At 45.3% G+C, this 27,667-nt stretch overlaps 1 protein-coding gene across 1 annotated transcript; it reads right to left on the reverse strand.

Annotated features, from left to right (window-relative positions):
• Positions 1 to 4,503: 4,503 nt before the first annotated feature.
• On the reverse strand, positions 4,504 to 27,251 carry HSF4 (heat shock transcription factor 4). Its single transcript, XM_065662204.1, has 13 exons — positions 27,063 to 27,251; positions 23,096 to 23,204; positions 21,736 to 21,863; positions 20,329 to 20,453; positions 17,610 to 17,685; positions 15,907 to 15,971; positions 13,890 to 13,989; positions 13,111 to 13,235; positions 11,076 to 11,300; positions 9,148 to 9,253; positions 7,636 to 7,701; positions 6,090 to 6,177; positions 4,504 to 4,865 (listed from the first exon to the last, which is right to left on the reverse strand). The coding sequence occupies exons 1-13, from the start codon at positions 27,183 to 27,185 to the stop codon at positions 4,669 to 4,671; spliced, it is 1,533 nt and encodes a 510-aa protein (XP_065518276.1). The 5' UTR covers positions 27,186 to 27,251; the 3' UTR covers positions 4,504 to 4,668.
• Positions 27,252 to 27,667: the final 416 nt, after the last annotated feature.

Consider the following 27,667-nt stretch of genomic DNA (forward strand, 5'->3'; position numbering starts at 1 on the left):
TAGGGGGATCTGTGATGGAGCATATGCCTATATCTGCCATTTTCATCATTTTTCATTGTGTGATGTGTGTCAGGATCTGAATTTCAAATATAACAGAAAAATAACCAGCTTGGTAGTCATGGCAGAAAGGCAGCTTTGGTGTAAAAAGCCGATCAAAGGAATTCTTCTTCCATTTGCTTCTGTCTTATACCACAGTCATAGTCTTGTGCCAAAGTGAAATGTAAGGTAATAGCAGTGATGCCTCAGCCAGATTCTCTCTTATTCCCCCTCTTCTGAGCTGGAGAATAAAATCTGAGGAATCAGATACTGCTTGAGAGCAGTGCTTCCTCTGCAACACCACAAAAGACTCCTGTCCAACACCACTTGGACAACCCTTGGCCAATTCTGCTGAGGCATTAATGGCTCCTTTTCCTCACACGAGGTTAAAAAGTCAATTACACACTGTTTAAGCACAACATAATGAGTTGGCCTCATCTTCAAGTGCCGAAGTTTTTGTGATTTAACAGCAACATGAGGAATAGTTTAGGCATTAAGGGACCTCACATCATTAAGCCACACCCAAGTTTAGGTGGATGTCTTTTTTCATATTTCTATAAATGTCTAATAGTGTTCAATAAATGGAATTGAACAGGTCTTGTAGATGTGCATATTTACAGAAGAGAAATATTACTATGGGCTTGTTGAATAGATTTCCAGCTAGCTGAGGTTAGGTGCCATCTGGTGGCAAGAGAACTGGTCCTAACTAACACAATCATAAAAAGCCCTCATGGAAGACAACACACTTGCCTTAAACTTCAGCCATTTTCCACCTTCCGAGAGTACAAACATGCTGATAAAATCCACGGCCTCCAGGTCAGGGCAGGAAGATGTGCAAGAACCTTGGAGGACAGGCTTATCTGGAAGCATCCTCACAAGAATCTTCTCCTTAGAAAGCTGCAAATGCTGCCAACAATATCTGTGAGCTTCATCTAACAATCATCTCCCCTTTTCTGAGAGAAAGCTTATAGCTTGGGGTTGTGTGTTTTTGTGCTGCATATTAATACCTGTCCTGTTACCCCTTTACTGCCTGAGACAAGGAGGCCCAAAATGAAATACAAACCTTTGCAAATAAGTAGAATCAGTTCTAAGTAACGTCAGGTTTGATGGCTTTGTAACAGTAGCAATGGAAAATAACTGAGGTACATGTTTCACAGAACTAAAAAAATTAGTCAAGAGTGCAGCTGGAGAACATAATGAGAACCCTTGTATGAGATAAGCCATTGTAGTTGATGTAGTTTTATGTCCTTATGACCTTAGTACAAAAATAAGTGTAAGAAAAACAGGATAGAAAAACACGACATGTAGATAAAGAGTATCTGAAACTAGCAGGTGTCCAGGATGGGCTGCAGCTAAACTAACTGATAAGTAGAAGGACAGGATGATTATGTCTGCAGTGTTACCAAACCTATTAAGCTGCGGTAAGCATTATCTACCGCGTGTGCTTCAAAGACTCCCAGAAGTGATGAAGATTGTTGGAAGAAGTAAATGACCCCCAAAGACCACCACCACATTTTTGTACGTACACAGGGAAACTTTCTAGAAGAATGACGTAACACATAAGTACCCTCATGAATATGCACGTATATACGTAATGAATATGTATGTTTAGCGACTATATAAGAGCAGTTTAGGTTTTTGCAATTCGGAGTGACACGCTAGGAGGAGCTATCCCCCCCCCCCCCCCCCGTGCTTCGCCGCCGCAGTAAACACCTGCTTGTCAAACTTTGTTGGTGAGTTCCTGGAGATTTCTCCAAATCATGCCCTAAGACAAAACAAGCAGGAAGGACCATCTGGTCATGTCCCAGTTACAAAAGGAAAGTGTTTATATAAAAGGTAATTGCAAGAGTGAAGTTTGAACTCTGTTACCACTAAAAGCAAGAAAATAAAGAGTTGCAAAAGAACTATTGGTTCTTTTACTCTTAGCCTGATTTTACAAGATACACCCACAGTGACAGGCATTTTAATTGCTAGAATTCAGCTGCTCTCTGAGCTGTGCTTACTCTGCCACATTTTACCCACCAGATCTCATCAGTGAGCCCTACATCATCTCACAGAAGACTGTCCTGAACTCCTGGAGGGATTTTTCTCTGTTGATGAAGACTTGGGAAGGATGAAAGGAGTAAGGGGTAGAGGAAAGTAGTGAGAGAAATGCCAGAGCAGGACTAAATGAGAAAAATGAAACATGTTTAATTAGTGTTTTCTGTAAAACTTTACAAATATACAGCATAGTGCAAAAACGCAGTCTCAGCACGTCACCTTCAAGTCAAATTAACAATATAAATAACCAAGGAACACAAGCTTGCTTCTTCACAGGTCTGGCTCTCAAATACTGTTCCTGAAGATTCCTCTCTCACCATTGAGCTCCAATCTTTTGTTTATAGTAGAGCACAAAGCCTAAAAAACAACTCCAGAGCCACCCTGAGGGGCTGCTTGCAGAGGGTGCAGTCTACCCCTCGGCACTGTTAAAATGCTGCAGCCCCCTGCTGCCTGAGCTGCACCTCTGCCTACCCATGAGTAGTGCTCCTAAGGTGGTTCGTTCTCGACCCTAACTAAACAATCCAGTAAGACTTGGAAGCACATGTCTAACCTCAAGCATGTAATAGGCTTCATAAAAGTATGGGAAAACTACTAGGAGCTTGAAGTTAAGCATATGCTTAAACCTTACCAGATCAATACATTCGGTGTTAACATTAAGGCAATCTAGCATGTGAAGGTTCAGAGAAGGATGTAAATCTTCAATGGGGACAACATACACGTAATAGGAGACACCAGACAGTTTTCAATCATGGGAAAAGAAGTAAACAGAGTGCAACTCAACCACTTTCCATCTCTGGAAATGACAAAATACAGTGGCAAATGAATTGATCTAGGTGAACTGTCAAAGCACAAATCTGTCAGAAAGGGAAACCTACACTCGAGCACATCATCTAAATACCAGGCCAATGGGGGCTGCCAGCATTCTCCCTCAGTCCTGAACAAAAATAACCAGTGGCTGGAATTAATTCAGAAGCTCTCACAACCTCACTCCTGCAAAGTCTGCACCACCACAGTGGTGGCAGAGCTCCCAGCACACAGTAATTACCTGGGGAAAAACATGGTCAAAAATTAATGTTTCTGAACTAACACATCTTTCACGTACTGATAAATGGATGGAGGGAAGGGCTGTGACAGGAAGGTCCACTGAAAACATGCTCATCTTACTGAGGAGAATGTGAGCCTGTATTCGTCTGATTAACTGACTACATTTTGGGGTGGATGCTCAGAAATACAGTTTAGAACCAAGAGTCATCATGGCAATGGAAGCAAGCAGAGCATTTCTTCACATGATACTGGCACGGCTCACGCCTCCCTGTCTAAGCCCTTAGGAGGCCTGAGTTAGCTGAATTTCCTGGATCTTTCTTACTGCATTTGGGTAGCTTTCCTAAGGAAAAGCAACTCAGAAGCTACTGAAATAAATAATACGTTCTCATTAGAACTACTAGAATAAAAAACAAAGCTCTGCTTTGTTGAGAAAATCAGTTGTCAGAAACCACATGGAAGAGGAAGATTAATTCAACCTTTGGAGGCTGGTCTCAGATGCACAAAGGACAGGAAGAAAGTTAGTGGACATAGTGGACTAACCCTTCTGCCTCCATCCTACACTGACCAGCTGAGAACCCTTCTAGAAAGGGGATCCAATCTATTAAACTGGTTCATCAGATTTCATACATCAATAAACCAACAGGAACATCTTCAGGGGAAACAGAACAGGTCAAGGCCAAGAGAAAAAAAGCATTGGACTGGACATAGAATACTTAGCCAGCACCAAAACCCAGAGTCCACCTCCTCTGTCCTCTTTGCAAAGTGGAAAATTGTGCATGCAGAAGAATCTATCCCTTTCGTTTGTATGTTAGAGGAAATAAATTTGGGGGAAAAACATCCCAAACAGCAAACCCTTTCAACTCAGCACAGGATGTTTTGGGTTCTGTAGTGGTCTGTAGCTCCACTGGGAGCCAGAGACACATTCTGAGCGGTCACTCAGAAAATTATCCTCTGCACACCAGAAGAGATCTTCATTTTCCAACTCACCCTAGGACAATAAAGAAGAGGCACAAGTACATCCCATAAAAACCAGAAAATCAGTAAAGGAATATTTTTAGATCATTGGACTGGCATATAGAACTATTTTCCTATTAAAAAAACCCAGCATCCATAAGGGTCAGGCATCTTAGCTAATCTGCTGCCCCGATAAAATCCAGTATTTTGCTGTTGCAGACACTAGTTGGGATCATTATATTTTATGAAGTCCCTGATGTACTTTCAAGCTACTCTTCACTTAAATTTTATTAGATTTGAAACTTCTAAAAGTATTTACAAGGCAAAAAAGCCCCAAACCTGCCAAGTTCTGACTCCCCACAGGAGCAAGCACCAGAAGCAGTATTTCACCTAAACTTGCTATCCTGCGCAAACATTTTAAATCCAGGTGCAGGGAGAGTAATGCAACAGCTACTGACCATTTCCATCTACTCAAAAACAAAGGGCACAAAAAGCAATTCTCTTGTGGGTTTCTGAGTCACTTTTGTTTCTTTACATTCAAACCTGTGGATGCTTGGATGGGTGGGAGGGAGACGTCATTTCTTGGAATCTGAATCACTGATTGTTGTCAGTTGAGGAGCTCAGGTTTAATGGGATCTCCCCTTGGACACCCACAGATGACAGGTAGGAAGCCATACTGTCAGATGGAACATAAAGCGATGAACTTTCAGGCAAGTTGATGAGGTCGTTTCCAAAGACTGACTGACGATCAACGAGGAACTGCTGGGTGCTTTCAAGAATGACATCTCTCCCTGCAATACAAACAGACAAGAGAAAACTCGGTTTCTGGAAGGCAAGTTACTAGGCTTTACGTATGTAGAACTGAGAAGTGGCAAATCCCCTCTGCATCAGGAGGTGAGCGGCCTCATTCCAGGCAAAAAATACTTAGAAACACTTGAGTCAAACTCAGACTCACTGAAATGCTCATTAAAATCGATAGGAGTCTCTGCAGGTTGCCAAGCTGGGTTCTGCCTGAATGCTGAGGTGCCTCACAAGAAGTCAAAGAGGGATGACTAAATGGTTGGAGACACTGGAAAGCTTCTCTTCTCCTTCACTCAAAAATTGCCTGGTTTTCCTCATCTTTGCAGGAGACATCTGTCAGTTGCCCCACTACTCCAGCAGCATGCCACTGCAGGGACCAGAAAGGCTTTGCAAACTCCTGTGCAGTTCACAGGATGCTCCTCCTGTGCAGTTCAGCTCCAGCCTGCTGAAGAATTCTCTCCAACACAGCTGGGCTTCTAACACCTTCGATGCTCATGCAAGATGCTAAGTTTAAAGTGGAGACTGGAAGTCCTGGAACAACACAGAACATGTCCAGATTCAGGATTGGTCTCAGGTGGCTACAGTACCAAGTGGAGGCTCACAAAAACTTTTCTTTCAGGTCTATCCCAGCTGAATACACATGAAAATAACATCACTATTCCAAGACCAGGAAAACACTTCTGGATTCATATCTAGGGTCGATGACACTATCAGAATCTGTGGGCGAGAGAAGGTCAGCTGGACAGTTCCCTTGAGGTCTGGTAAAATGTCTGGAGAAGCTGAGACATAACCTTTGCCTCTGGCTGCTAACAGCTACCGGGTCACCTCTCTGCAGCAGGAGGAAAAGCAAACACAGGACCCGTGCAGTCCTTACTACCCCTACCCACTTAGATCCCCACATTGCTATTAGGTGGCAATGACCAGGCAGAGGAGATACCAGTAGATACATTGCAGACCCAAGCAGAAACAGAGGTAGTTCAATTACACTTAAGCCTCAGTTTTTCGCCCATACTTTTTGCACTGCTCAGTAACTAGCTTCGCAGTTGTTATGGAAACATTGCAGACTGACAATTGTGCAAGTCAAATAACCAATATGTTTTCTTCCCTCAATGAGGCAAATGGTCAGTGCTGGGCGTTGCATCTAGCTGCTGACATGTTTAACACCTTCATTACACCCCCATTCTTGAGTCTGCAAGAGCTGCCAGTGCTCCTACCTGGGCAGGTGCTGTTAAATGGTGGGTTGAACACTTTTGAGGACAGCTCAGTTGCATTCTTCTCCAGATCCACTGTGAGACGCTGCATCTTGATGCAAAAATATAAACTACAATGTACAATTATACAAAGACAGGGGAGCTCGTTAGAACTAGACCGTTTCTGAAAAATCAGTGCTTCATCAATGCCGCGCTCCCTGCCCTGCCTCTCCTTCACTTTTTCTAAAACAGCCAAAAGTGTGTGCTCAAGGGAAGAATGCCTGATGGAGAGGGCTAAAGGAGATGTAACCCCCTGTCAGCACTGGCTAGGATGGCATGATGCCACACAAGGAGCCCAGACTAGTGTCACTTTGGCTATCCCTCCCTGGCTGCCAGACAAAGCAAACCCAGAATCCTCTGCAGCCAGCAACAAATATGAAAGGAATCTTTCATATTTTAATGGATTTCCTTCCGTTTCCATATAAATGGAATCTTCATTTCATTTGCCTTTGACTGTTTAAAGTACAACAAGCTTCTGCTTGCATGGCACTTCTAGGCACAGAGTTGCAGCAAGTATTACCTTCCAGGCTTCTCCGTGCTCAGAACTTCCTGTAGGACAAGCAAGCCTACCACCGGGGGGCTACACCAGATGCTGGGAAATTCAGTGCACCTGAGAACTGAACTACAGAAAATTGCAGCCTCCTCCTTGGCCTTTTCTCTAATGCAATCCTTTTAAAAAGATACTGTCCCTTGCTTCCACAACTTGATAATAATATCTATCTTTTCAAAGACTCTCCCTCCTAACACTCGGGAAGTGGAATTACCTAATAAATTTGAAATTATTAAATCAAAACTTAAAAAGGAGAGTGATATCATGAAGCAGGTTTAGAGACCTTTCACACTTCGTTAGAACAGATTATACTTTGCTTGCACATTTGTAGAGATGGCAGAACCATCCAAGTCTTTATCCAACCTGGCTGGCAATGAAGGCTCTGCAAATTCACCCTCTATCCAGCAGGAAAAAGAGCCCAGCCACAAAACACACATTTCCTTCACCGCTTATTAAATCACCATGTGCACGTCAGAAATGCTTGTGTCAATGTCAATCCCAAACAAATACTGCCAAGCAATTCCTCCTTGTTTCTTCTGTAAGGGCATGCATGAACCTCTATTCTAATTACAAGTGGTTTTACTGCTCCTGAGATGTACAGGGGTGCACTTTATGAAGAGCTTTTATCACAAAGACACTTTATGAATCTTTGGTATTAGCAGGATCTGATATTCATGCCAAGAGAAAGTTCAGAGCCAGTTTCAATTAAAGACTTCACAACACCAGTGTGTTTCTAACCAAGCTCTGGGTAAGGGGGAAAGGCAGCCCAAGAGTATAAGGCAGCACTCTCAGCCTAGCCTCAGGAGATGTGTACTTGCTGTGCTTTACCACTCTCCCCTCTGTAAAATATCTCAGCATTCCTCAGTTATGCACAAGCCTTGCATTATTATTATTATTATTATTATTATTATTACTACTATTATTATTATTATTATCATCTCAGAAACACACACTGCTTACCGGGGACAGACTAGCTTCCATTTCAGTCAAATTCCACTCATTGAAAGATAAATTGGGATTAAAGACCTGTTGAGAGAAAAATACAATGAGGGTTCAAAGATGTCATGGTTTAAGATACTCCAGTGCTCATCTGCCTGCCTTGGCTGCCTGCTGGGTTCACAACCATGCTGGCAGAGATGCCAGAAAGCAATTCTGGCCTGTGCCTCAGCTTCTACAACATACTGACTGAAGCGACAGGCTCCATGAGTATTGATCTGCAGCATAGCTAGAACAGCAATGGCACAGTGGCAGGCACTTGTGCTGAGCCACAAGTCTTGCTGCTGCCAGTGGTGGGACAGCATAGGCAGTGCAGACACCCTGTGCCGCAGTCATGCTGTAAACCAGGGCAGCTCCTTGTGTTAATGCACATGCAAGTCAAAGCCCTTTCTTGCTGCTTTTGAGTCCCAGGACACTTCCAGATTTGTATCTTTTAAAAAGCATTCCAAAACACAGTAGGAGAGGGCAGATTACTGCTGCATCAGTGCCTCAATGGCCATTTCTTAAGAAGTCTGAGCAACCTGGGAAAAGAGCTGTTGATCTGGGGATCCAGTTTTATGATTCATTCTCACCCTTGTGACGTTGAGTGGCACAGAAAGAAAAGTGTGTCAGTAACAGGAAAACATCTTTTAATGAGAAACAAGAAACAGAAACCAATGGAGTCAGTGATAGAGCAGGCCATTAGAAAAGCTTACTGTAAAGTCAAAATCAATCACAGACACTTGGGAACTGGCTTTAAGAGAATAAGATTGATTTTTTAAAAGTATTTTTCATTCCTATTTATCTATGCAAGTTTACCATGCGTCTGTATTTGAAGCACCTCCTCAAGGGAGCATATATTTGACATATAGATTCTTTATACAGAGTTATTTCATTATTGGCAAAACCCTTTCATATACTAACTATTTGTATGGGGGGAGAGAGAAAGAGATAAATAAACAAATCTTCATATTGCTGCATATGTAGTTAAGAAAAAAGACACCATCCATTTCTAAAGAAGAAGTGACCTAAGAACTGCAGACAGATAAATATCTCAGCAGAGAGAAAATCTAACATCAGCTACACTTCCCATAACGTGAAGAAGAGGGGAAGGTAGTAGAGCTAAACAGTCTTGGAGTATCTAAGATGCAGAATATACAGAATATACTCTAACTCACCCAAAGCAATTACCAAACTAGCTAGATGGTTGTATTAAACTTACTTTGCATAAATGTGTTAGGTCTCATGTTGATGTCTTCACCAAATGCACTGTGTTTTGTGCTCCGTGAAGTTCAAACGTGTTTTCAGAACAAATGCAAAAAAGCATCATTTAAAGTCTGAAATCTTTCAAGTTCTTTCTAGCAGGTCAAAATATAGCAGCGTGTGGCAGATAAAGTGCCACACCAGGACAAGCAGCACAGTCTGTGTGTCTGTCTGGCTTACAGCCCGAAGTACCACTGTGAACCCCACAACTGTTCCCTGCAGCTGGACACTCACATCCAAGAGGCTGGCTGGCTCCAGGCCGTACTGCTGGCTCCTCAGCAGCAGCTGCAGCCCTTCCAAGCTCCAGTCAGAGCCCTCCAAGGGATCTGAAATATCTGTTCTGAGGAAAGACAAGGGGAAATATTGCCATGAATGAGACTTGCATAGATACATACAGAAAGCAGGACTAGCAGCCTTCCAACAGGAGTTTATACTTTATCCTCTTTCTGAAAAACCAGAGCTCACTGTCAGCCTGGGTTTATGCCATATAACTTGCTTTAGTCCCAGAGGCACAACCCAGCAGAGCACACAGGGAGCTGGGCTGGCAGCAAAACAAGTGGGACTACTTTCCTGGGTGACATGTGGTTTGCGGATGGAGAGTCTGTGCACATCTCCTCAAGACTGGGATATGCAAAGCTCTCCTCAGAAGAAATCCTAGAGCAGCACTTGGGATCCAGAACAAGCTGTATTTCCATCCTACTGGGTCCAAGATGGCTGAATTAACTAATGATTTTCAAGGCAGCCTGCCTTGAAATTATTTTACAAGGATTTTTTAGGATTATTTTTCTTCTAATAAAATAGTTTGAAGTACCCAGTGGGTTCAGAAGGAGGAATTTGGTTGTCTGTAAGTAGTCAAAGGAAAATAGAAGTCTTTCTGATAACCCTATAGTGGTTTTTCTGCCCAGTTCTCCTTACCTTGTCACAGTGGCCATTAAGAATGAATTCTGCAGTTGCAGACCATGCTCTCCTCCAGCTGAAGTCTGCTATGCAGTCACTCACGACACTGGTGCTACTGGGATTTCAGCCTCAGCCCATGGCAGACTCCAGCTCCAGAAGTGGCTCACCCCAGTTGCACTGTGGCTGAGCCCAATGTCACTGTGCTAAAGCCCCTTGTAAGAGGACATCATCCTCTGGGTGACTGTTGCATGCAGGATAGCTGCATGGCCTGGCTTTAAAATAATGAAACCTCCATCCCTTTGTACCAGAATCCTGCACTCAGTGAACATAAACTCCCTACTCTCCATCCCTGTGAGTCGCCTCACCTGCTATTTCATGATTTTAAGGCATGATTTTGCACTTTATAAAGCCTTGCTTTGGATGCCTAGCATCCCCTCCAGCTCAAGGAGGCAAGCATGGCAATGCAGATAAGTTCTGTGGGGTTTCACTCTAAGTCAGAGATGGGGAAACCAGATCTCTTGTGATGTCAGCTCCCCGGTACCTCCCCAACGCATGCCGCCACATGGTGACTGCCCTCTGAGGACAGATCTAGCACTGAAAGAAGAAAGTCATCTTGGAAAGTGGATAGGAGGAGATGCACAGGGAGAAGAGGCTGAGGAGAAAAGTCTATTTGACTTCACAGTACAGGAGAAGACGGGGCAAATTATTTCCTTCTTAAGCCCAAGCCTGGACCTGATAAATGCTTTGATGCCTTATCAAATATATGCCCTACTTAGTGATTGCCACTGTCCATCACTGTCTGCATACCGGCACACAAATAACACCCCATTCACTGCACAGAAACACCACTGACAAGTACTTCCTTATGACTTTATGTAATGACTCAACAAAACAAGTGGCAGAGGGCGCACAAGCTATTGGAGGTGTAGTGTGGTACAGTGGCCTGCAAGTCTGTAGATATGGACACTTGGAACTTGGGCAAATCCCTCTCACTGCAAAAAGCCTCTTCCTGCTCCCATGGCTCTGACACACATGCTCTGACAGCTCCTCCTCTGTTGGGTCCCTCAAGCAAACTCATTCACAGAACCCCCTGCCCCTGTGAACTGTCCCCTGGGCTTCTAGCATTCTCTAAGCAGGTACCACAGGTACAGGATGGAGCTCACCAGGCTGCATCAGATGGCAAATTCAGCCTCCCTTTCCCTGCTGTGAATGGGAAAAGAGGGCCATGACCACACAGGGCCGCAGCGATGCTTTGCGCCCCTCACCTGTCCAGCAGTGCCCTTCTGCCTCTTCTCTCAGATGGTTGCGAGGTCCCTGGAGGGGCTGCGCCACAGCTCCCTTTGCCTTCCAAAACAGACTGAACCATGGCCACCGGGAGCACGGGGGGCTCGGAGCAAGCCTGGCAGCCTGGCAGCGGGACATCAGGCTCAGTGGTGGCTTTCACTCCAGGGCTGACTGGCTCTTCCTTGATCAGCATGAGGCATTTCTCCCTGTATCAGAGACAAGACTTAGCACCACACACACATCTGCTCCACAAGGGCCTTGCTGGGAAGTGAGTAGCACAAGGGCTTGCTTTCAATTCCCAAACTGCCCCACAGTGTCTTTCCACTTCCCTAGACAGGCAAAAGAAACCAGCAACTTTTCAGCAAGATCTAGAAATATGCTCATCTGGAATACCTTCAGTTACTCCATCAGTCAGTTATACTGAATTTGCCCCTTTCACTGTTTGCAAATATGGAAAATACACTTCCATGTGTAAATCATTCCTCAGATGAGCATTAAACTTGAGACAAGCTAAAGGGTCACAAGGCTGGGGAAGTTCCCCTGAAAAGTCTCCACCCTAGGAATGGGATTGGTAAGACCTTTTCCATGCCAGAGTTAGGATTCAACCAGCAAGCACCCTAGATCCCAATAACACAGGTCAGAACCTTGGGCTCTGAAGGATTTGGAACAGAAGCTGTCTAGATCTGACAGCTGTCAGATGTTTTACTGGTTTGAAATCAGAGGTCTGCTTTTTCCAGTGGAAAAGGCACTCGCTGTTACTGCTAGGCAGACACTAAAGTTTTGAATAGTAGCATTTTGTATGTAAAAATCTACTCCATACTAGTAGGTGATTTTACAGCTCCCTAGAATTCTGCACAACTGGAGCCAAAAGGGCAAAGTCATGTAGATCAATAGGTACAGGGCATGGAAAGCCATACTAGAAAAATAGTGTCTTACACCACTTACAGACTAGCTTTGCTGTATGACAGCACACAGGTGTGTCACACCTAGGGGATGGTATGTGATGCTACAAAGCCTTCCTCAGCCTTCCTTTCAGATCATCTTCTTACCTCATTAATCCTAAACTCCCACCAGAAGCTCATGATAGTTTAGGAAGTAGCACAGTGCTAAGCTCATGAGGGCCATGGATGGCTTAGATCCTCAGGCACAGCACAGATCAGAGGCCACCAGATGGCACTCAGTAATTAGCAGAAATAAGCAACTTGAAGGTTATAATTTGACTTTTTCTGCTTTAGAACTGGCTCCTGGTTTTTGCTGGTGGTGGTAGTGGTTTTGTTGTTGCTGTTGCTCCTTATCTGGAGCTCTTTACATGTTTCTAACTAATTTTATGGCTATGGTTTCAATTACGAAGCAGATTCACAGGCAATTTCTGAAGTATAACTACCTTGCCTGAGAAACTGTTTCCATGATTCATCTGTCTACTTACTTTCCACTGACACTATTAGCTCTGTTCTGCTACTAGCTCTAGATACTCTGCATGTCTGTGGCAGGAAGAGATAAGCATTAAAATACCTCTGCCTTCAGTTCCTAAGTTACTGGGGCCTTTTCACAGAAAAGCTGTCAAACATCGGAAGTTGTTGTGATGCAGCCCTTCTGTTCTCATTAGCAGAAAGATGAACAAGTTTGATTCTGTTTCTTCTTTGCCAAAGCCAAAAAGGGGACTTCTTTCTCTCTCTCAACAAGCCCAACAAATGCTAGTACCTCACTATTTGATAAAGTCTGTGTGAGCCCCTGTCCTGAGAACAAAATATAAAAAATCATGGAATACTTCTCCAAGAGGTCAGTGGAGGTTCTCATCATAAAAGTTATGACTTTGTTTCCAAATTTATGCTGTTATTATCCCTCCCTAATTTGGACAATCTGACCTACACTGGATGAAATATTCCAGCCCACCATTCCTATAGAGATTTGTGAATCAGACAGAGACTTTGGTAGCATTACGGCCAGGAAGAACTCTTTTAAAGTCACGCATTTCCACACCTGACTCACCCTGGTTTTAATCACAAACATGTTTACCTGTCATTTTCAGGAGGAGAATGCATATTTATTATGTTGGATGGTGACGCTTCAGTTACATCAGATATGATGGGTCCTCCAGCAACTGTGGGGCTGCTTAAGCAAGAGGCAGATTCTGTTGATGGCTAAAATAGAAAGCAAAAGTAGTATTTATTCTTCTGAGGCCCAGAACAAGCCCAAGACCCTATCTGAGACACTGTTTGCTCACCATGCCCGAGTCCTCTTTGTATGGAAACCAAGAAAGGTTTTACCTACTATGCAACAATATAATTCCCTCCTGTCTTTCCTCCAACCATACAGAGGTGCAGGTGCAAAATTAGCACTGTGACCAAAGTGTCAGCTACAGAGAGGGTTTGCCATGGCTGACATTTTGCATAGACTGCTTGGCTTCCTCTAGAGCTCCCCTCTTGGGACCTGCTGTCTGTCAGCAACTGCAACAACCTGGCTCTGGTCAGAAAGATCATAGTACTCCCTGCTAGAACATACTTCTTCCTCTCTGCCCTTAAGGTGAGCCAGGCTGGGGTAACACAATGGAGAGTTTGGTGTGCAGGGGTTGCCTTTCCTTCCCGCATCAACACAGCAGCACAAGGGCATACAAGTACATGCCCCTCCTGAAACAGGGGAGCTGAAGAAATAATGAATGTCACGGAGCTTGACGAGCCTCTTCCCTGCCAAGCTCTTGCCAAACTACTTGCTGTGTAACCTGTATTATTGCTCCAAACATTTTCCCACCCCAGCAAAAAAAATCCCACAAAGCTCAGAGGCTGGTGTAAACCTACCGACTGTATGAAATAGGGGTCATGAAGGGGGTCTGTAGACAAATGCCGGCTGAACTTGGACACTTGTGGAGCTGAGATCCCATTGTCAAGCATCAAAGGTCTGTGAAGAGAAACAGGTTTGTTTTCCCAGCACATAGCTGACTGGTTCCTGGTTGTTTATGTGAGAAACGTCTCTCAGGCAAGAATTATTTTGACCTGGTACTCTGCTTTTCCTCAGCTGTAAGGTGCTTTCTTGTCCAGCGTTATGGACAAGGAAGGGAAACAGTTTTTGAGGTCACAGTTAAAAAAGGACATTAGCCATATAGAGAAGAGATGATCTAGGTTTTCTAGATCTCATTTGAAAGATACAAGTAAAACAACCAACTAACATTTTGAACTGAAGAAATTCAGTTCATGCTTTCTTCTAATTGCTGGTGTTTTCAAGCTCTACGCTGGATCCTCAGTTGCTTAAGGTAGCTACACTGGAATTATTAGTACAGTATTGGGAATCTGGCCTTGTTACCAGCTCCCTCGAGCTCAGGGCCTCTTTGGCAAGGCTAGATCTTTGTACATAGCACTGCATAGAAGGAACCTATGCCACCCATTAAGTGAGTAACAAAGCAGAGGGAGACATAAAGCAGAGCAGAGCCTAAACTCATTGCACACAGGCTGTTAATAAATGATTGACGGGCTTTTGCAGATGTGGTCACTGACAATAGGAAGCAGTCTGTGTGCTGGGTCCTGTACAGTAGTGCTTTATGTTTAGTAAATAATTGAAACCAAGAGAAAATGAGGAGCCTCGAACTGGCACTACCTTTCCATCATGAAACTTCCTGGGTGGCAGTCTTTTGGTTTATGATACAGTCCCAGAGGAGCTGGGAAATGGTATATTTTCCTACACACCCACTATTATTACTGCTGTGATGATCCTATAAAACTGCCTAGCAAATCCCTTTTTTCCTCCTGCTGTCCTGCGGCCAGGAAAAGCATCTTCAGTGCTCCTTCAGAAGACAGGGTTTTGGTGGGGTGCAGCAGGAAAAGCCAACAGTTTTTCCCCCCAGTACTGTCTAACAGGCTTGACAGAAGATCATTCCTAGCTCCTTTCATTTTACAGAGAATGGAGCTGGATATGTTGGGAGAATGTATGGGTTTGCTCAGCCCAATTAGATCCCACAGTGAAGGACATTATACAGCAGGTCACAGCTACCACAGTGCTTGAGATCTCAGTGTGGTCTAACAGCTTGTTTAAGAGTCTGTTCCTATTTTATAACATTAACTAAAGACACAGAATAGAAAAGAACACTTGAATCACCCTGACATGGGCCTTGCTGTAGCATAATCTGCCCTTCAGCAGCCAGTGAGATATAGTCAGCCCTGAGACAATTATGAATTTCTAAGCATCCAGCTCTCTGCTCCAAGGGCCACAAATGACCCTCCCCATCCAACACTTATTATAAAAGTAACTTTGGCAACTAACCCATTTAAATCCTCTTGGGTCAGACATTCCTGTGACACCTACAGACATATCAGTCCCGTCCATGAAGAGCTTATTTATCTTATTTATCTCAGCTAAAGTCTTTTTCCACCTTCTTCTCTGTAAGGCCCACAGGTTACCTGCCACCAAATCTGTGTTGAAGACACACCCCATGCAGTGACTGCGGATCAATCTAAAGGTGCCTATGGGCTAGCTGCATTCTGCTCCTACTTTGTACAGGCCCTGCTTCTGCTAATGGCAAGTGGCAAAACTGTAGGAACAGCAGCGGGGTCCTGCCCTTTACCCTCCCAATAACCAGTGCTCCCATCTCCCACCGCGCACTGTGTTCCCCCAATAAAGGTCACAAGCTGACACGGTGCTTCTCTAAAGGCCACTGAATGGGGCATGTCAGCAGGTCTGACTCGGCAGTTCAGCCCATTCATTTCCCATCACCATGGTGCCCTGGTCTGGTGACCGCCTGCCTGGGCAAGCTGAGTTTGTGCTTTTAGTGAGGGGCAGCATTATGCACCCGTGAGCATGTGTGCACCACACAAGGGTACTTACAGCTTCCTCTTTATCCCAGTGCTGCTAGGGCTTGATTGGAGCTGGCCAAACAGAAACTGAATCAGCTGTCAGGAGAGATCAAAATTCACTGTTCATCAGCAGAGTGATTCAGCACTCCCTGCTCTAGCAGCCATCCTTATCTCACACATACCTCCCCTCCCTCCCAACACCACCCCAAAGCTGGGAGCAGCCATGGAATGTGGGAGCCAAATGGCAAGAGACACTGGAGTCTGAGACACCTCCGAGCATTCCAAGAAATCAAATGACCTGTCTTTCAAGGAACTCAGCCAGGTGCCTGCTTTGGGCAAAGGCTGATAGATGCATGTTGTGAGTGCCTTCTCTCTTTGCTTCTGTGCAAGCAGAACTCCAGTTACCCTGATTAGATCTGGGAATCTGCCTGTGAAGTACATATGCAAATATTCCTAGGCCTGCAGTTAGACTTTTCCTCCGTAAAAGTCTTTAGAGACCTTTACAAGAGGCTCTATAAAGCCTGACAAAAGACTTTGCAAGTGAAAGAGGCAACCCCCTAGGGGAGACCCTGGATGGAGTTCTCAGCTCTTTTGAATGAGTTCTTCAGCTCTGTGGAATTCAGTATCAACAGAAGAGGACTCTAAAAAGGATGCAGAATGGCTTTGGAGAGGAATCACTTGGCAACGTATTCCCAGGTCAGCTTGAGCCTAATGCTCTGCTTTGCCCTCCAGACAAAGAGAGCATTATTATATCACAGCTGTCTCTTACTCATTGCTCAATATAACACAAAAGAGTTGCATAAATGTTTCCACCATGAGTGGTGTGGCTGGCCCAGCCTCAGAGATGGAGGAAGACTTGATAGCCTCATGCATTTCTATCTGGTCTTATGACTCTGTGATGCCACGTGAAGGTCAGATCGTGGCTCTCGGGAGGATTGGGCAATGTGACATGCTCAGTCAAGTCAGCACCATCTGGGAATCACTGGAGAGGTCTTTTCTAGCACTGATCATGCTAGGTGTTATGGGAAATGGTTCTGCAGCTCTCCTTGGGTCTACAAGGTTGTACAGTAATTCCTCAACCAGTAATTCCACAACTGCCCAAAGAACTGGGGAATGGTTCATCCCTGGAAGTGTTCCAGGCCAGGCTGGACAGGGCTTGAAGCAACTTGGTCTAGTGGAAGGTGTCCCTGCCCATGGCAGGGGTTGGAGCTGAATGAGCTTTAAGGTCCCTTCCAACCCAAACCAGTCTATGATTCTATACCAGTAACACCAGCAAATGTAACAGTTGCTGGAGGTCCCCACTGCTGGAATGGCTAATCAATTCTGCTGCCTGCAGCTTCAGTGCTGGCAGGAGGGGAAGGCTCCTCTCCTGTAGGAAGGAAAGAGAAAAGACTTGGGAAGTCCAAAGGCACTTGTACAACCACAACTCAGCCAATACAAGGCAATTAGTGAGAGTTGTGCTCTCTTGCTCAGGTCTTCAACAGAGAAGTGGTTTCTAACATCACCATCAGCAAGGACTCACAGGGAAATTAAAATCTTTTGCTCAAGGGCATAATCTGCTTTGTTAATGGCCGCTTTCCATAGGACACGTAAGAGCATCACAGTTTGAGAGAGAGGGAAACTAAATATACTGCAATACCAGTGTGGAGAAGACTATGGGACAAGAAAAACAAAAAGCAGAAGAGGACATACACCATGGCACACAAGTGAGTTTGGAGCTAATAAGACCATTACCTTGTTGATCACTTTCTGTTGCTGTGAGTGGTTCTGCCGGAGAGAAACAACTTCCCGCCAAAGAACTTCATTTTGCCTGGAAGAGAAAAAAAGACATTTTCCATGAGCACAGAAGCATCGCAACAGGCCATAGTGCTGCCACGATGCACAGCAGACCCAGCTGCTCAGTCTATCCCACTCTGGGGCGCTTGCAGTGCTTGGTTCTTTTCAGGTGTCCCAAACAGGGTCACACAGTTGCTTTCCTTGATTTTCCTTGACCTCAAAAGAACAAATCACTGAGGAAAAACAAATAAAACAGAAGCCAACACTTATGGGGAGAGTACAAGAGGGTCCATGTGCAGATATCATGGGGCATTTGGGCCAGACTCAGAATTTCAGCAAGGCCTGACTTCTGACTTGATATGATTTTGAATACCAAGACTTCTTCCTGCAGGAGCCAAGAAAGCCCAACCCTTCCACAACTTCCCCAGTGTCCCCAAGGGCCAAGAGATCCTATGGATAGAGAGCCTACGTATTCTGCCTGCTGAAACCTCACGCGGTTTGAGGTATGTTTGGGAGCGACTGGAGCAGCTAGAGAGATGCTTCTGCATCTTAGAGCCTTGAACCGGGAGGACTGTAAGGATTTTATTAGTGGGAGTCGCTGATTTCATCCAGCACAGGCCTGTGTCCAGCTTGCAACTGCATAGAGCATATTTCATTTCTGTCTGCAGACGCAGCACACAGGGGAGTTTGCAGACTTCCTTGAACAATCATCCCAGAAAGCGGGATGGGAAGATGCTGCGTTTATTTACTGCGCTGCCTGCAAATTAGGATGCCAGCCAAGTCCATGAGCAGAAGATATTGTCAATTTATCTTGAGCATATGGATGTACGAAAACTGTCAGGCCAGCAAAACCTATCACACAGGTGAAATTTGTAAATTCTTTGGGATTTTTTTAAACTTTTCTAGTGTGGATTGATGCTAGAACTGGGCAGATTAGGGCCAGGGCTCAAAACAGCACAGTAGCTGCCCTAGTACCCCAGCCAGAATCTCTGCAGTGAACTTTCTGAAGTGGTACTGACAGGATTTTCAGCAAGCAGGTTCCTTGGTCTGACAGCTCGTACTGGAGTTATGTCCTTAATGGCTCTTCACCATGGTTTCAGCCTGGGATTTCTGGTCTGTCTTACTTTATAAAATTTGTATTATTTTCTTCAGTTGAATGCAATTTTGCCTTTTTCTAGACGGAGGAAGGCAGCAAGCAAGTCCAAAGGGAGAACAAACTAAAATCAAGGCCAAACCATCAATACTAGAATTCCTTAAAAATTAAATAAGACACAAGCCTAGAAACTCTTTCATTGACACTGTACCTGGATTGCATAGTGTGGTTTTCATGCATATACTAAGTGTGGGAACCATTAAAAACTGAGGTAGAAGTATTTATCTATGGCATATAGGGTGCTGGGCTGGAATAAAGCTTCACAGTATGAGGTGTTCTGTCAAAGCCTGGGATGCCAGGTTCATCTGGTGATGTATGTATACCAGCTCTCAGTGTAAAAAAGGGTTTTGGGGTCTTTTTGATTATTGAAGTGCTTTTTAATCAGAGTTCTCTGTAAGTATTAAAATTCTGGAGGCAAGTAAAAACCTCTCAGAGTACCTGATTTATAAAACCACATCCATTGACTAAATGGATGTGGTTTAACAATGGATGTGGTTTAACTATTTAACCATGCCAAGTACAAGGTCCTATACCTGGGTCAGAGCAATCCCAGGCACAGCTACAGGTTGGGCAGAGAAGAGATTCAGAGCGGCCCTGCAGAGAAGGACTTGGGGGTGTTGGCTGATGAGAAAATGAACATGAGCCAGCTTCAGTGTGCGCTCGCAGCCCAGAAACCCAGCTGCATCCTGGGCTGCATCAAAAGGAGTGTGACAGCAGGTCAAAGGAGGTGATCCTGCCCCTCTGCTCTGCTCTTGTGAGACCTCACCTGGAGCATTGTGTGCAGTTCTGGTGTCTTCAACATAGAAAGGACATGGAACTGCTGGAACAAGTCCAGAGGAGGGCCACGAGGATGATCAGGGGACTGGAGCACCTCCCGTATGAAGACAGGCTGAGGAAGTTGGGGCTGTTCAGCATGGAGAAGAGAAGGCTGCGTGGGGACCTAATAGCAGCCTTCCAGTACCTGAAGGGGGCCTATAGGGATGCTGGGAAGAGACTCTTCGTCAGGGACTGTAGTGACAGCACAAGGGGTAACGGGTTAAAACTTAAACAGGGGAAGTTTAGATTGGATATAAGGAAGAAGTTCTTCACTGTGAGGGTGGTGAGGCACTGGAATGGGTTGCCCAGGGAAGCTGTGAGTGCTCCACCCCGGCGATGTTCAAAGCCAGGTTGGACAGAGCCTTGTGTGGGATGGTTTAGTGTGAGGTGTCCCTGCCCATAGCAGGGGGTTTGGAACTAGATGATCTTGAGGTCCTCTCCAACCCTAACTATTCTATGATTCTATGATTCTGTGATATACACATATTTTCTATATGGCTGCCTCTGGGCTTTTCTCATCTATAAAGGGAAAGCACAGATGAAGAGAATATGTCTGCTTCTCACAGAAGACAGAAAGGCTCAGCATTTCTTTATATTTTGTAGATCACAGGATCTGCATAGAAACCCCACATGGCTCCTTCTTTCAAACATCCCCCAAGACCAACAACTCTAGAGAAGCAAATGCAGGCCAAGTAGAAGTCAACTTACTGCTTCATGTCCTGCACTTGACACTCCATGTTCTCCTGCTGACTTCTCAGTATCTGTACCTCGTATAACAACCTGCTGAGGTCCTCCTGGCGCACCTTGGTCTCCTCACTTTTCACTACTGACACCTGAGGAGGGAAAATCAAACACGGATTTTACCAATACGAGAAGGACCATGGGCAGAGTCCTTGTTGTGGATTGGGGGCAGGATTTGCACTAGCTGGGCTCTGATGTGCTGAAACGGTGGGAAAGGCAACATGCGCCAGAGTCTGAACTATCCCTAACGTATTATTGCAAGGGCCAAAGGCATAAAACAGAGCAAAGAGTGGGACAAATCCTTTCATGCAGAGGGTGTGTTGGCAGCAGAACATTTCCCAGCAGAGGGGTAACTTATTTCAAATCAGCTTGGAAGGAAGAAAAACAAAGTATTTTGAGGAGCAGGGAGGAATTGAATTTTCTTGTTTGATTAAATCTTTCTACTCTAACTTCGGAAAAATCCAATTCAGCTTTGTGTTTTACATGGATGAAGCTGTCAAATTGATGTACTACATTTGGATTTCCAGAAGGCTTTTGCTGAAGCCCCTTTCCTGGAGTTGCTGTCCTAATTCAGAGAGGACAGCCTTTTATGGGAATCAGTAACAGGCTAAAAAACAGGAAACAGAGGACAGAAAAAGGTTATCTCTTCTATAATAACAGGAGATGACTGTCAGTAGACCCTGCAGGAGTTATGCTGTACTTCTAACAATTCAAAAGCAGAGGTGGAATCAAGCCTGACTGTGCAGCACTACACAAAGGTCTCGTAATACTGACAACAGAGCACATAACCCCAGTCAAAACTCTAATGAAAGTCCAGGCCTGCACACCAAGGACCCTGGCCCCAACTGTCCATGGAGATGGACAGAAACAAGACCACGGGGTGATTGTGGAGTTATGCTGAGCAGTCCATAGCACAGGGTCCTGTGGTCTGAAAGCAATAAAGCATTTGGGGGGTCAAAGAGAGGAATGCAGCTGTGGTATAACTCCTCAGAATGACCATGGAGTGCTGTTCTGGTCAATCCACCCCCAGAAAGGGGATCTGGGAGGGTTAGAAGAGCCCAAGGCTCCTACTGGGGCTTTTCCTATTCAAGCTGCCTGAGGGACAGGAAACAAGTATTCATTACTTCTCTCCTAGCAGAAGGCCTGAGGGAAACAAAATAAAGAGACCACAGGCTTAAAGCAAACCAACAGAGCTACATCTCCACACAGAGACTACGCTGTGGGGCATATTGCTGAAAGATGTTTTGAAGAAGCACCAAGCAGCCTCTCCACATGGGTGGTGTGGAACCTTCTGGACCAGGGATCTGCCATGCCTCAGCCTTTCTTCCCACCCAAGAGGCTCACCAGGGGTCCCCCCACCCCGTGTCCCCTCACCTTCCTCTTGATGTGCTCCAGGAGATGCTCGTGGCCCTGCAGGAAGCAGAGGTGCTGGAACTCGGTGTCATCCCGCTCGGGCTTGACGAGACCCCCCTGTTCGATGTTCACTACCTTCCTGAAGCCATCTGCAGGGAGAGGGTGCAGGTGAAGGGGTGACAGACCAGGCCTTCCTTCTCACCTCCCACCCAATCACTTCTGGGGATGTTTCTGTTCTTTCCCCCCACTTTTTCAAGCTGTGCCCCCTCCCTGCATCTGGGCATGCTTTTGGGCCACATCTACAAGAAATCCATCACAAAGGAGAGCACTGAGCACCCCACTGGCCACCCCAGCTGCTGGCCCACACCATGGAGGACTTGCCAGCAATCCCTTGGGCACATTGGACTGACAGGAGCTAAAATGTCCACTCTCATGAAATCTCTGATTTGAGGTTGCCCAGAGAAGCTGTGGCTGCCCCATCCCTGGCAGTGTTCAAGGCCAGCTTGGACGGGGCTTGGAGCAACCTGCTCTAGTGGAAGGTGTCCCTGCCCGTGGCAGGGGGTTGGAACTGGATGATCTTAAAGGTCCCTTCCCAAAACCAGTCTGGGATTTGCAAGCCAAAGGATTCAGGAGAAGGATTTTCAAAGGCACAGACCGGCAGCAGGTGATCCAAAAAAGGGTCCCATGCACATTTAGAAATCTACTTTAAGTACTTCGCTGAAGCCCTGGCCTAAAATGTACAGTAGTGCTACTGTATAGTTAAATATCAAAGTTGAAACTTCACTGGAGAATTTTGTGAATTGGTCATTGAAAAAACTTCCAAAAGCTATCAGAAAAGAACCATACTTAACACAGTCATGATCTACATGTGTCTGAAAACTACACCTAAATATGCTTTAAGGAGTGAAAATGATCAGCAAGGCAAGGTTTACAGGGAGAAGTACTGTGTTATTAGTTCAGCAATACAGCTGGTGAAATTGGTAAGGTCTAGGCATGCTCCCTCCAGAAGCAGCAGTTTCTGGGGGAGGTGGCACAGTATCAGACTGCTGAAAAAAGCCCCATATATAATAAAATGGAAAAGAAATAAAAATACATCATCAAATTGAAGCAATCTGAGAAGCAGAAAACCTGGTACTTAAAATCTGTACATCTCACAATGTAATCTAACAAATTTCATGCTGGAATCAAAGGTCAGTGCAAGGAAGCCCGGGATCCAGAGGCAAGTCCTCTTTGGGAAAACCAGTAATGCCCAACAATGCATAAATGGGAGATCTCGACTTTTCTACTCACACTTCTCTTTCATGCTCCCTTTCCACCCGCTCTTTCTGTCACCCCAATGTCTGTGGGACCCCCATGGCGAGGCTCTGGAGGTTGAACTCACACATGTTCAGCTGCCGGACGAAACTGGCCATGTTGTTGTGTTTGAAATACTTGGGCAGCACCTCTTTGGCAAAGCGTCCTTGGTCGAACACATGGAAGCTGGTGCCATTCTGCAAAGGAGACAAGGACAAAGCCGCGGTCAGAGGAGCATCCTTGACTATTAGAGGGGCCTGGGAGGTGGTGGGTCCCTTGAATCCTACAGCAGGGAAAGTCATGCTCTCAGAATTGTCACCTTGAAGCTAAGAGCAGTGACAACATCCTTCAGTGACGCATGTGCTCCTTTCAGTTCTGGTACAGTCAATCCTCCATGACTGCAGTTTTGACCTTTTCCTACTGAACTTCGCCACTGCTTAGTTGAGAACTTCAGATATAAGAAAAACTGCAGACATTTGCACTCAGATCCTGTTAGCCTGTGATGAGCCCCCCTTGTGTGGACCTCACAGATTCTGATGTCTGAAGAGGTCCTGAAGGGTAGAAACTGCCATTGTAACCCCTCGATCTGATTGCATAGGTCTAACCCAACCCGTCTGCTCCAGAGCACAGCTGTCCTGGAGGGATGGCAGCTTGGAAACATGGCACAAGAAACATAGCAAGGCAAGAAAACACATCATCTCTGGAGACACCACACTGATCCTGAAGCTCCACACACTGTCTCCTGGTTATCTTTGAAAGCACACGGACGCAAGGACAACCTGCAATATGTTAACAGTTATGCTCTACAGTCCAAGCTAGCAACATCCATGTTAACCAGATAAAATACCCGCTTCTGCGGTTGCACTGCTGAGATCCATGACTGCAAAGCAAAGCAAACTGCCTGGGATGGTTGGCAGAGACAGGCACACTGCAGGCCATGTGCTTTCCCTGCCTAGCTTTCTACCTGCTGAAAGTTCAGCTTGTACAGAGAGCGCCTGTGAGACCCAACATGCTGCAGCTGCCTTGAAACATTCTGCAAACAGCAATTCATGCAAGCTTTATAAGGGACAGAAGAACTATCTATTAGTTTTAAACAACATTTTCTAAATGCCCAATGTCAGCAGCCTCAATGTTTCCAGTACACGGGGACTGGGGAAACCAGCTTAAATCCCCTCTTTGCTCAGGATGGGGGAGCAGCATGTGGAATTTGGAGGAATGAAGAATCATGATTTCAGGCTTCGCAGCACATGGTGCATTTTTGTAAACTTACAGAGAATGTTACTGAGGGACAAACACTGGGTTTGATTGTGGAGAAGAAGCTGCAGAGAGCTGCCAGGGGAGCCACCCAGCTGTGCCATCTAAGCTCTCAGGTTTATAGAGACAGGCAAGACGCAGAGACCTATGCCAGTGTAAAGCCACCAGCAGACTTACCAACCCAGCTGCAGCCGAGTTTCAAGGGACAGCAAGCCAAAGACACCAGGGTCTGCAAGACTTTGGCAAGGCTGGGGTCTGAGACCAGCACAGCCACTGTCATCCTCCTGCTGTGTTCAGCATTATTACCAGCAGTCAAGTGGTTTAACAGCCAGGGGGGTTATTTCACAGCAGACAGCTACTTGACAGAGGACCATGAGTGCCCAGTGCAGGACCCACCATGCATCCATGGCAAACCCTGCTGCCCTACTTGTTGCCACTAGATCTTCATCACGAAACGGTGTGCATTTCCTCAATTCCCTCTGTGCTCTGGTTCAGTTGTCAGCTCCAGCAACCCTGCATGCCCACAGACATGCGGCTTTGGGATAGCTGTTCTTCTTGCTCCTTGTTCACTGCTACAAACACTGCACAGGGCTGTTTGCCTCAACAGCACCCTTTGACCATCACCAGGGTTTTTCCTATCATTCCTTACCCCATGCAGCAGAAGCAAAGGCTGATCCAGAACTTAAGAGATTCACTAATAGCCTCTATGCTGGAAGCACCCTCACAGACCAAGCTTGCAGATAGAACAGCAGGGACCAGGGTTTCCCAGCACTGCAAAGGCTGCCCTGGGAACAGAGCTGGTTTATCCTGCTTCTCTTGTGCTTCTGTCCACACACTCTCTGAGATACAGCTGTGCATCCCAGGCTGCACATGCTGATGTGAAATGAGAAGCACCAGGGTTTTGTGACCTGAACATCTCCTTATGGCCTCTCTTGAGAGGTCATTCCTTTGCATTTAAGGCTGCAGTGTACTCAGAAGCCGGCGCACCTGAAAGGGATCCTGCAGACACTAGAAACTTCAGTGTTACTGTGCATTCACCAATGAACCCTGCATGTACCAGCTTGTTCACATACAGCAGCTTGACTTACATTACAGGGGCACCAGGTGGGAGAAACTCTGAAAGTCTTCTCTGCCCAAAGCCAGATTGACTCTGTCAGTCTTGGCAGATGCTTATCTTCACTGTTTTTGACAGACACACAATGACAGACACCCTGTGCCCTGCCCAGGCAAGCTACATCAGGAATTTGTCAGTTCTTCCTAACTGCATCTTCCAGTTAAAAAAACCCTATTCGTTTAATTACTTCTTGTCCAAACTACCATGGACACAGACAGCAGACTTTTGCTTTCCATCTTATAACTGCCTTCAGTGTATATATAAACCATTATCCCATTTCCTCTCCATCTCTTCTCCTTCATAGGTCCTATTTTCTAGGACTCCTGATTGTGTACAGAAATCTTAGGCATGCACACAATTTCTCAGCTCCAACAACACCAATGGATGTAAGAGGAAAAGCATGGGAAACATGCAACATGCAACCTGGGAAACTTAGACATCTGAAAGCCTTACCAAAACCTCCCAAGGATGTAGCTTTTGTTAGAATTCATAGTTGTAGAATTTGTTATGTTGTTAGAATTTCGTTGTAGCCTATGTTATGCTGTAGGAAAGCAAAGCATGGTGATGTTGGTGAGTCAGAAATAATGATGTTGTGACAGACAGGGGACTATTCCTGCATGTTAGAACATCCTTCCAAGTTTGAAAGTCCTCATTTAAAACACACAATACCAAAACTTGGTGGTTCTCAAAGGTATGGCCATGTAATACCGACATCAGAAAGCAACCATTACCTTGGATAATAATGCAGCTCAAATACTATCTCATGTCTTCAACAAAAACTCTACTGGACACAAATACATGACAGAAAAGCTCAGAAAGGCTGCTTTAGACTTCCCTCCCCCTCCTCCTTAAATCTGCCCTTGTTATAGATTCTCAATTTTGGAGAACATATTAATGCCCATGACTTATAACTCCCTGCTGAAGACAAATCACACTATTTGCAACAAGTCTTACTTCAAAAGCACAATGTGGTATCAAAATGCTGTATGAGGGGATAAATAAATAATTCCAATTATCTGATTGCATTTACTATATTAATGCCTTAGTGACAAATAAGAAGCCAAAGCAAAGCAATCTATCCTTATGAAGCTGTACAGACGCACATCGCCATGAACATCACACAGACTCTGAAAAATCAAGTAAAGCTCTTACAAAATGTGAGTGATTGAGGGTGCCAGTCTGAGATCTGTTTAAACTATAAGTTTTAGCCCAATGTCTGAATGGTGTTTATTTGCTGCCTGCTCCCAAGATATTTGTGAATGCCGCGTTTCTTAGTTGTAATAAAAACAGCAGTGGAAATTTTTAAGGACTTTTCACCTTTTCTAGAAGATCTTAGGAAAGTGCAGATTCAACTGAAATGAAAACGTCCCTCAAATAGTCCGGGTTTTTACAAGATTCAGTATCAGACACCCTTTAAGATGCTTCAAGTGAAACGTGTATATATTGTTACTAAAATACTCGCAAACCAGTTGTCCCCTTCAAACAGAAAAGCCACAATATTGAAGATAAATAATATCAAGCATATCCGAAAGGCTTCCTGATGAAATGTCGGTCCTTTCACTCTCACAGTTAGCCATCAGCACTGTAAAGCAAAGGGAAGTTGCTGTGCAATGCAGTGCTCAGGCCTCGAACTTGGGGTTTTCTGCTGTTGCAGGCACCTGGTGACACCCTTAGTTGCTGTACTTACAGTACTCCAGCAGATGAGATGGTTCGTTTCAGGATCTTCCACTAGCGTCCAGAGTTTGGTTAGGAATGCTGGCACATTGCTGGAGTATCCATCCATCACCAGAGAGCTGGGTGAATCCTGCATAGTTTTCCAGTGTCCCAGCTACTCCAGCCTCATTGCTCTCAGATTCAGAGAACCAACCACCCAATTTTATCCTGGGCCAGTGGAAAGTAGGCTCCCAGGGAGTCACATCAGCAGTGCCGCTCGCACTCTTCAAAACTCAGCACAATATGATGGCATCACCAGCCCTGGAGAACAATACACAGAATGAAAGTGCACTGCAGCCAATCTCTCAGCACTGTGAATAAACACGCAGCGTCATGCACAGGGAACACGTGCTGAGCACCTTCTGCTGGGAGCCTGGCAACTCACCGGCGTGAATCCACTGCAGAGAGCCTCTGGGACACGCAGGCACAGCAATGCCTGGCTGGTGAAGACATAGGAATTGCTGTTTTGGAGTTTTCTTGTCCTAAACTTTGGCTAGCACAGATGAACAAGGGCTGGCCAGACCTCAGGACTGCACATCTCCAGCAAGGTTTTGAAAAGTCAGAATTGTGTGCTGGTTT

This window comes from Lathamus discolor, chromosome Z, assembly GCF_037157495.1.
Source record: "Lathamus discolor isolate bLatDis1 chromosome Z, bLatDis1.hap1, whole genome shotgun sequence".
In the NCBI taxonomy this organism is placed as follows: Eukaryota; Metazoa; Chordata; class Aves; order Psittaciformes; family Psittacidae; genus Lathamus; species Lathamus discolor.

Bases quoted from the DNA above. Each gene is read 5' to 3' on its own strand.
- HSF4 (XM_065662204.1), bottom strand. From the start codon at position 27,185: ATGCAGGATTCACCCAGCTCTCTGGTGATGGATGGATACTCCAGCAAT. The intron at 15,972-17,609 runs GTAATGGTCTTA...CTCTCCTGACAG, and splicing joins AACAGAAAGTGATCAACAAG to CTGATTCAGTTTCTGTTTGG. The intron at 13,236-13,889 runs GTAGGTTTACAC...TTTCTATTTTAG, and splicing joins ACCCCTATTTCATACAGTCG to CCATCAACAGAATCTGCCTC.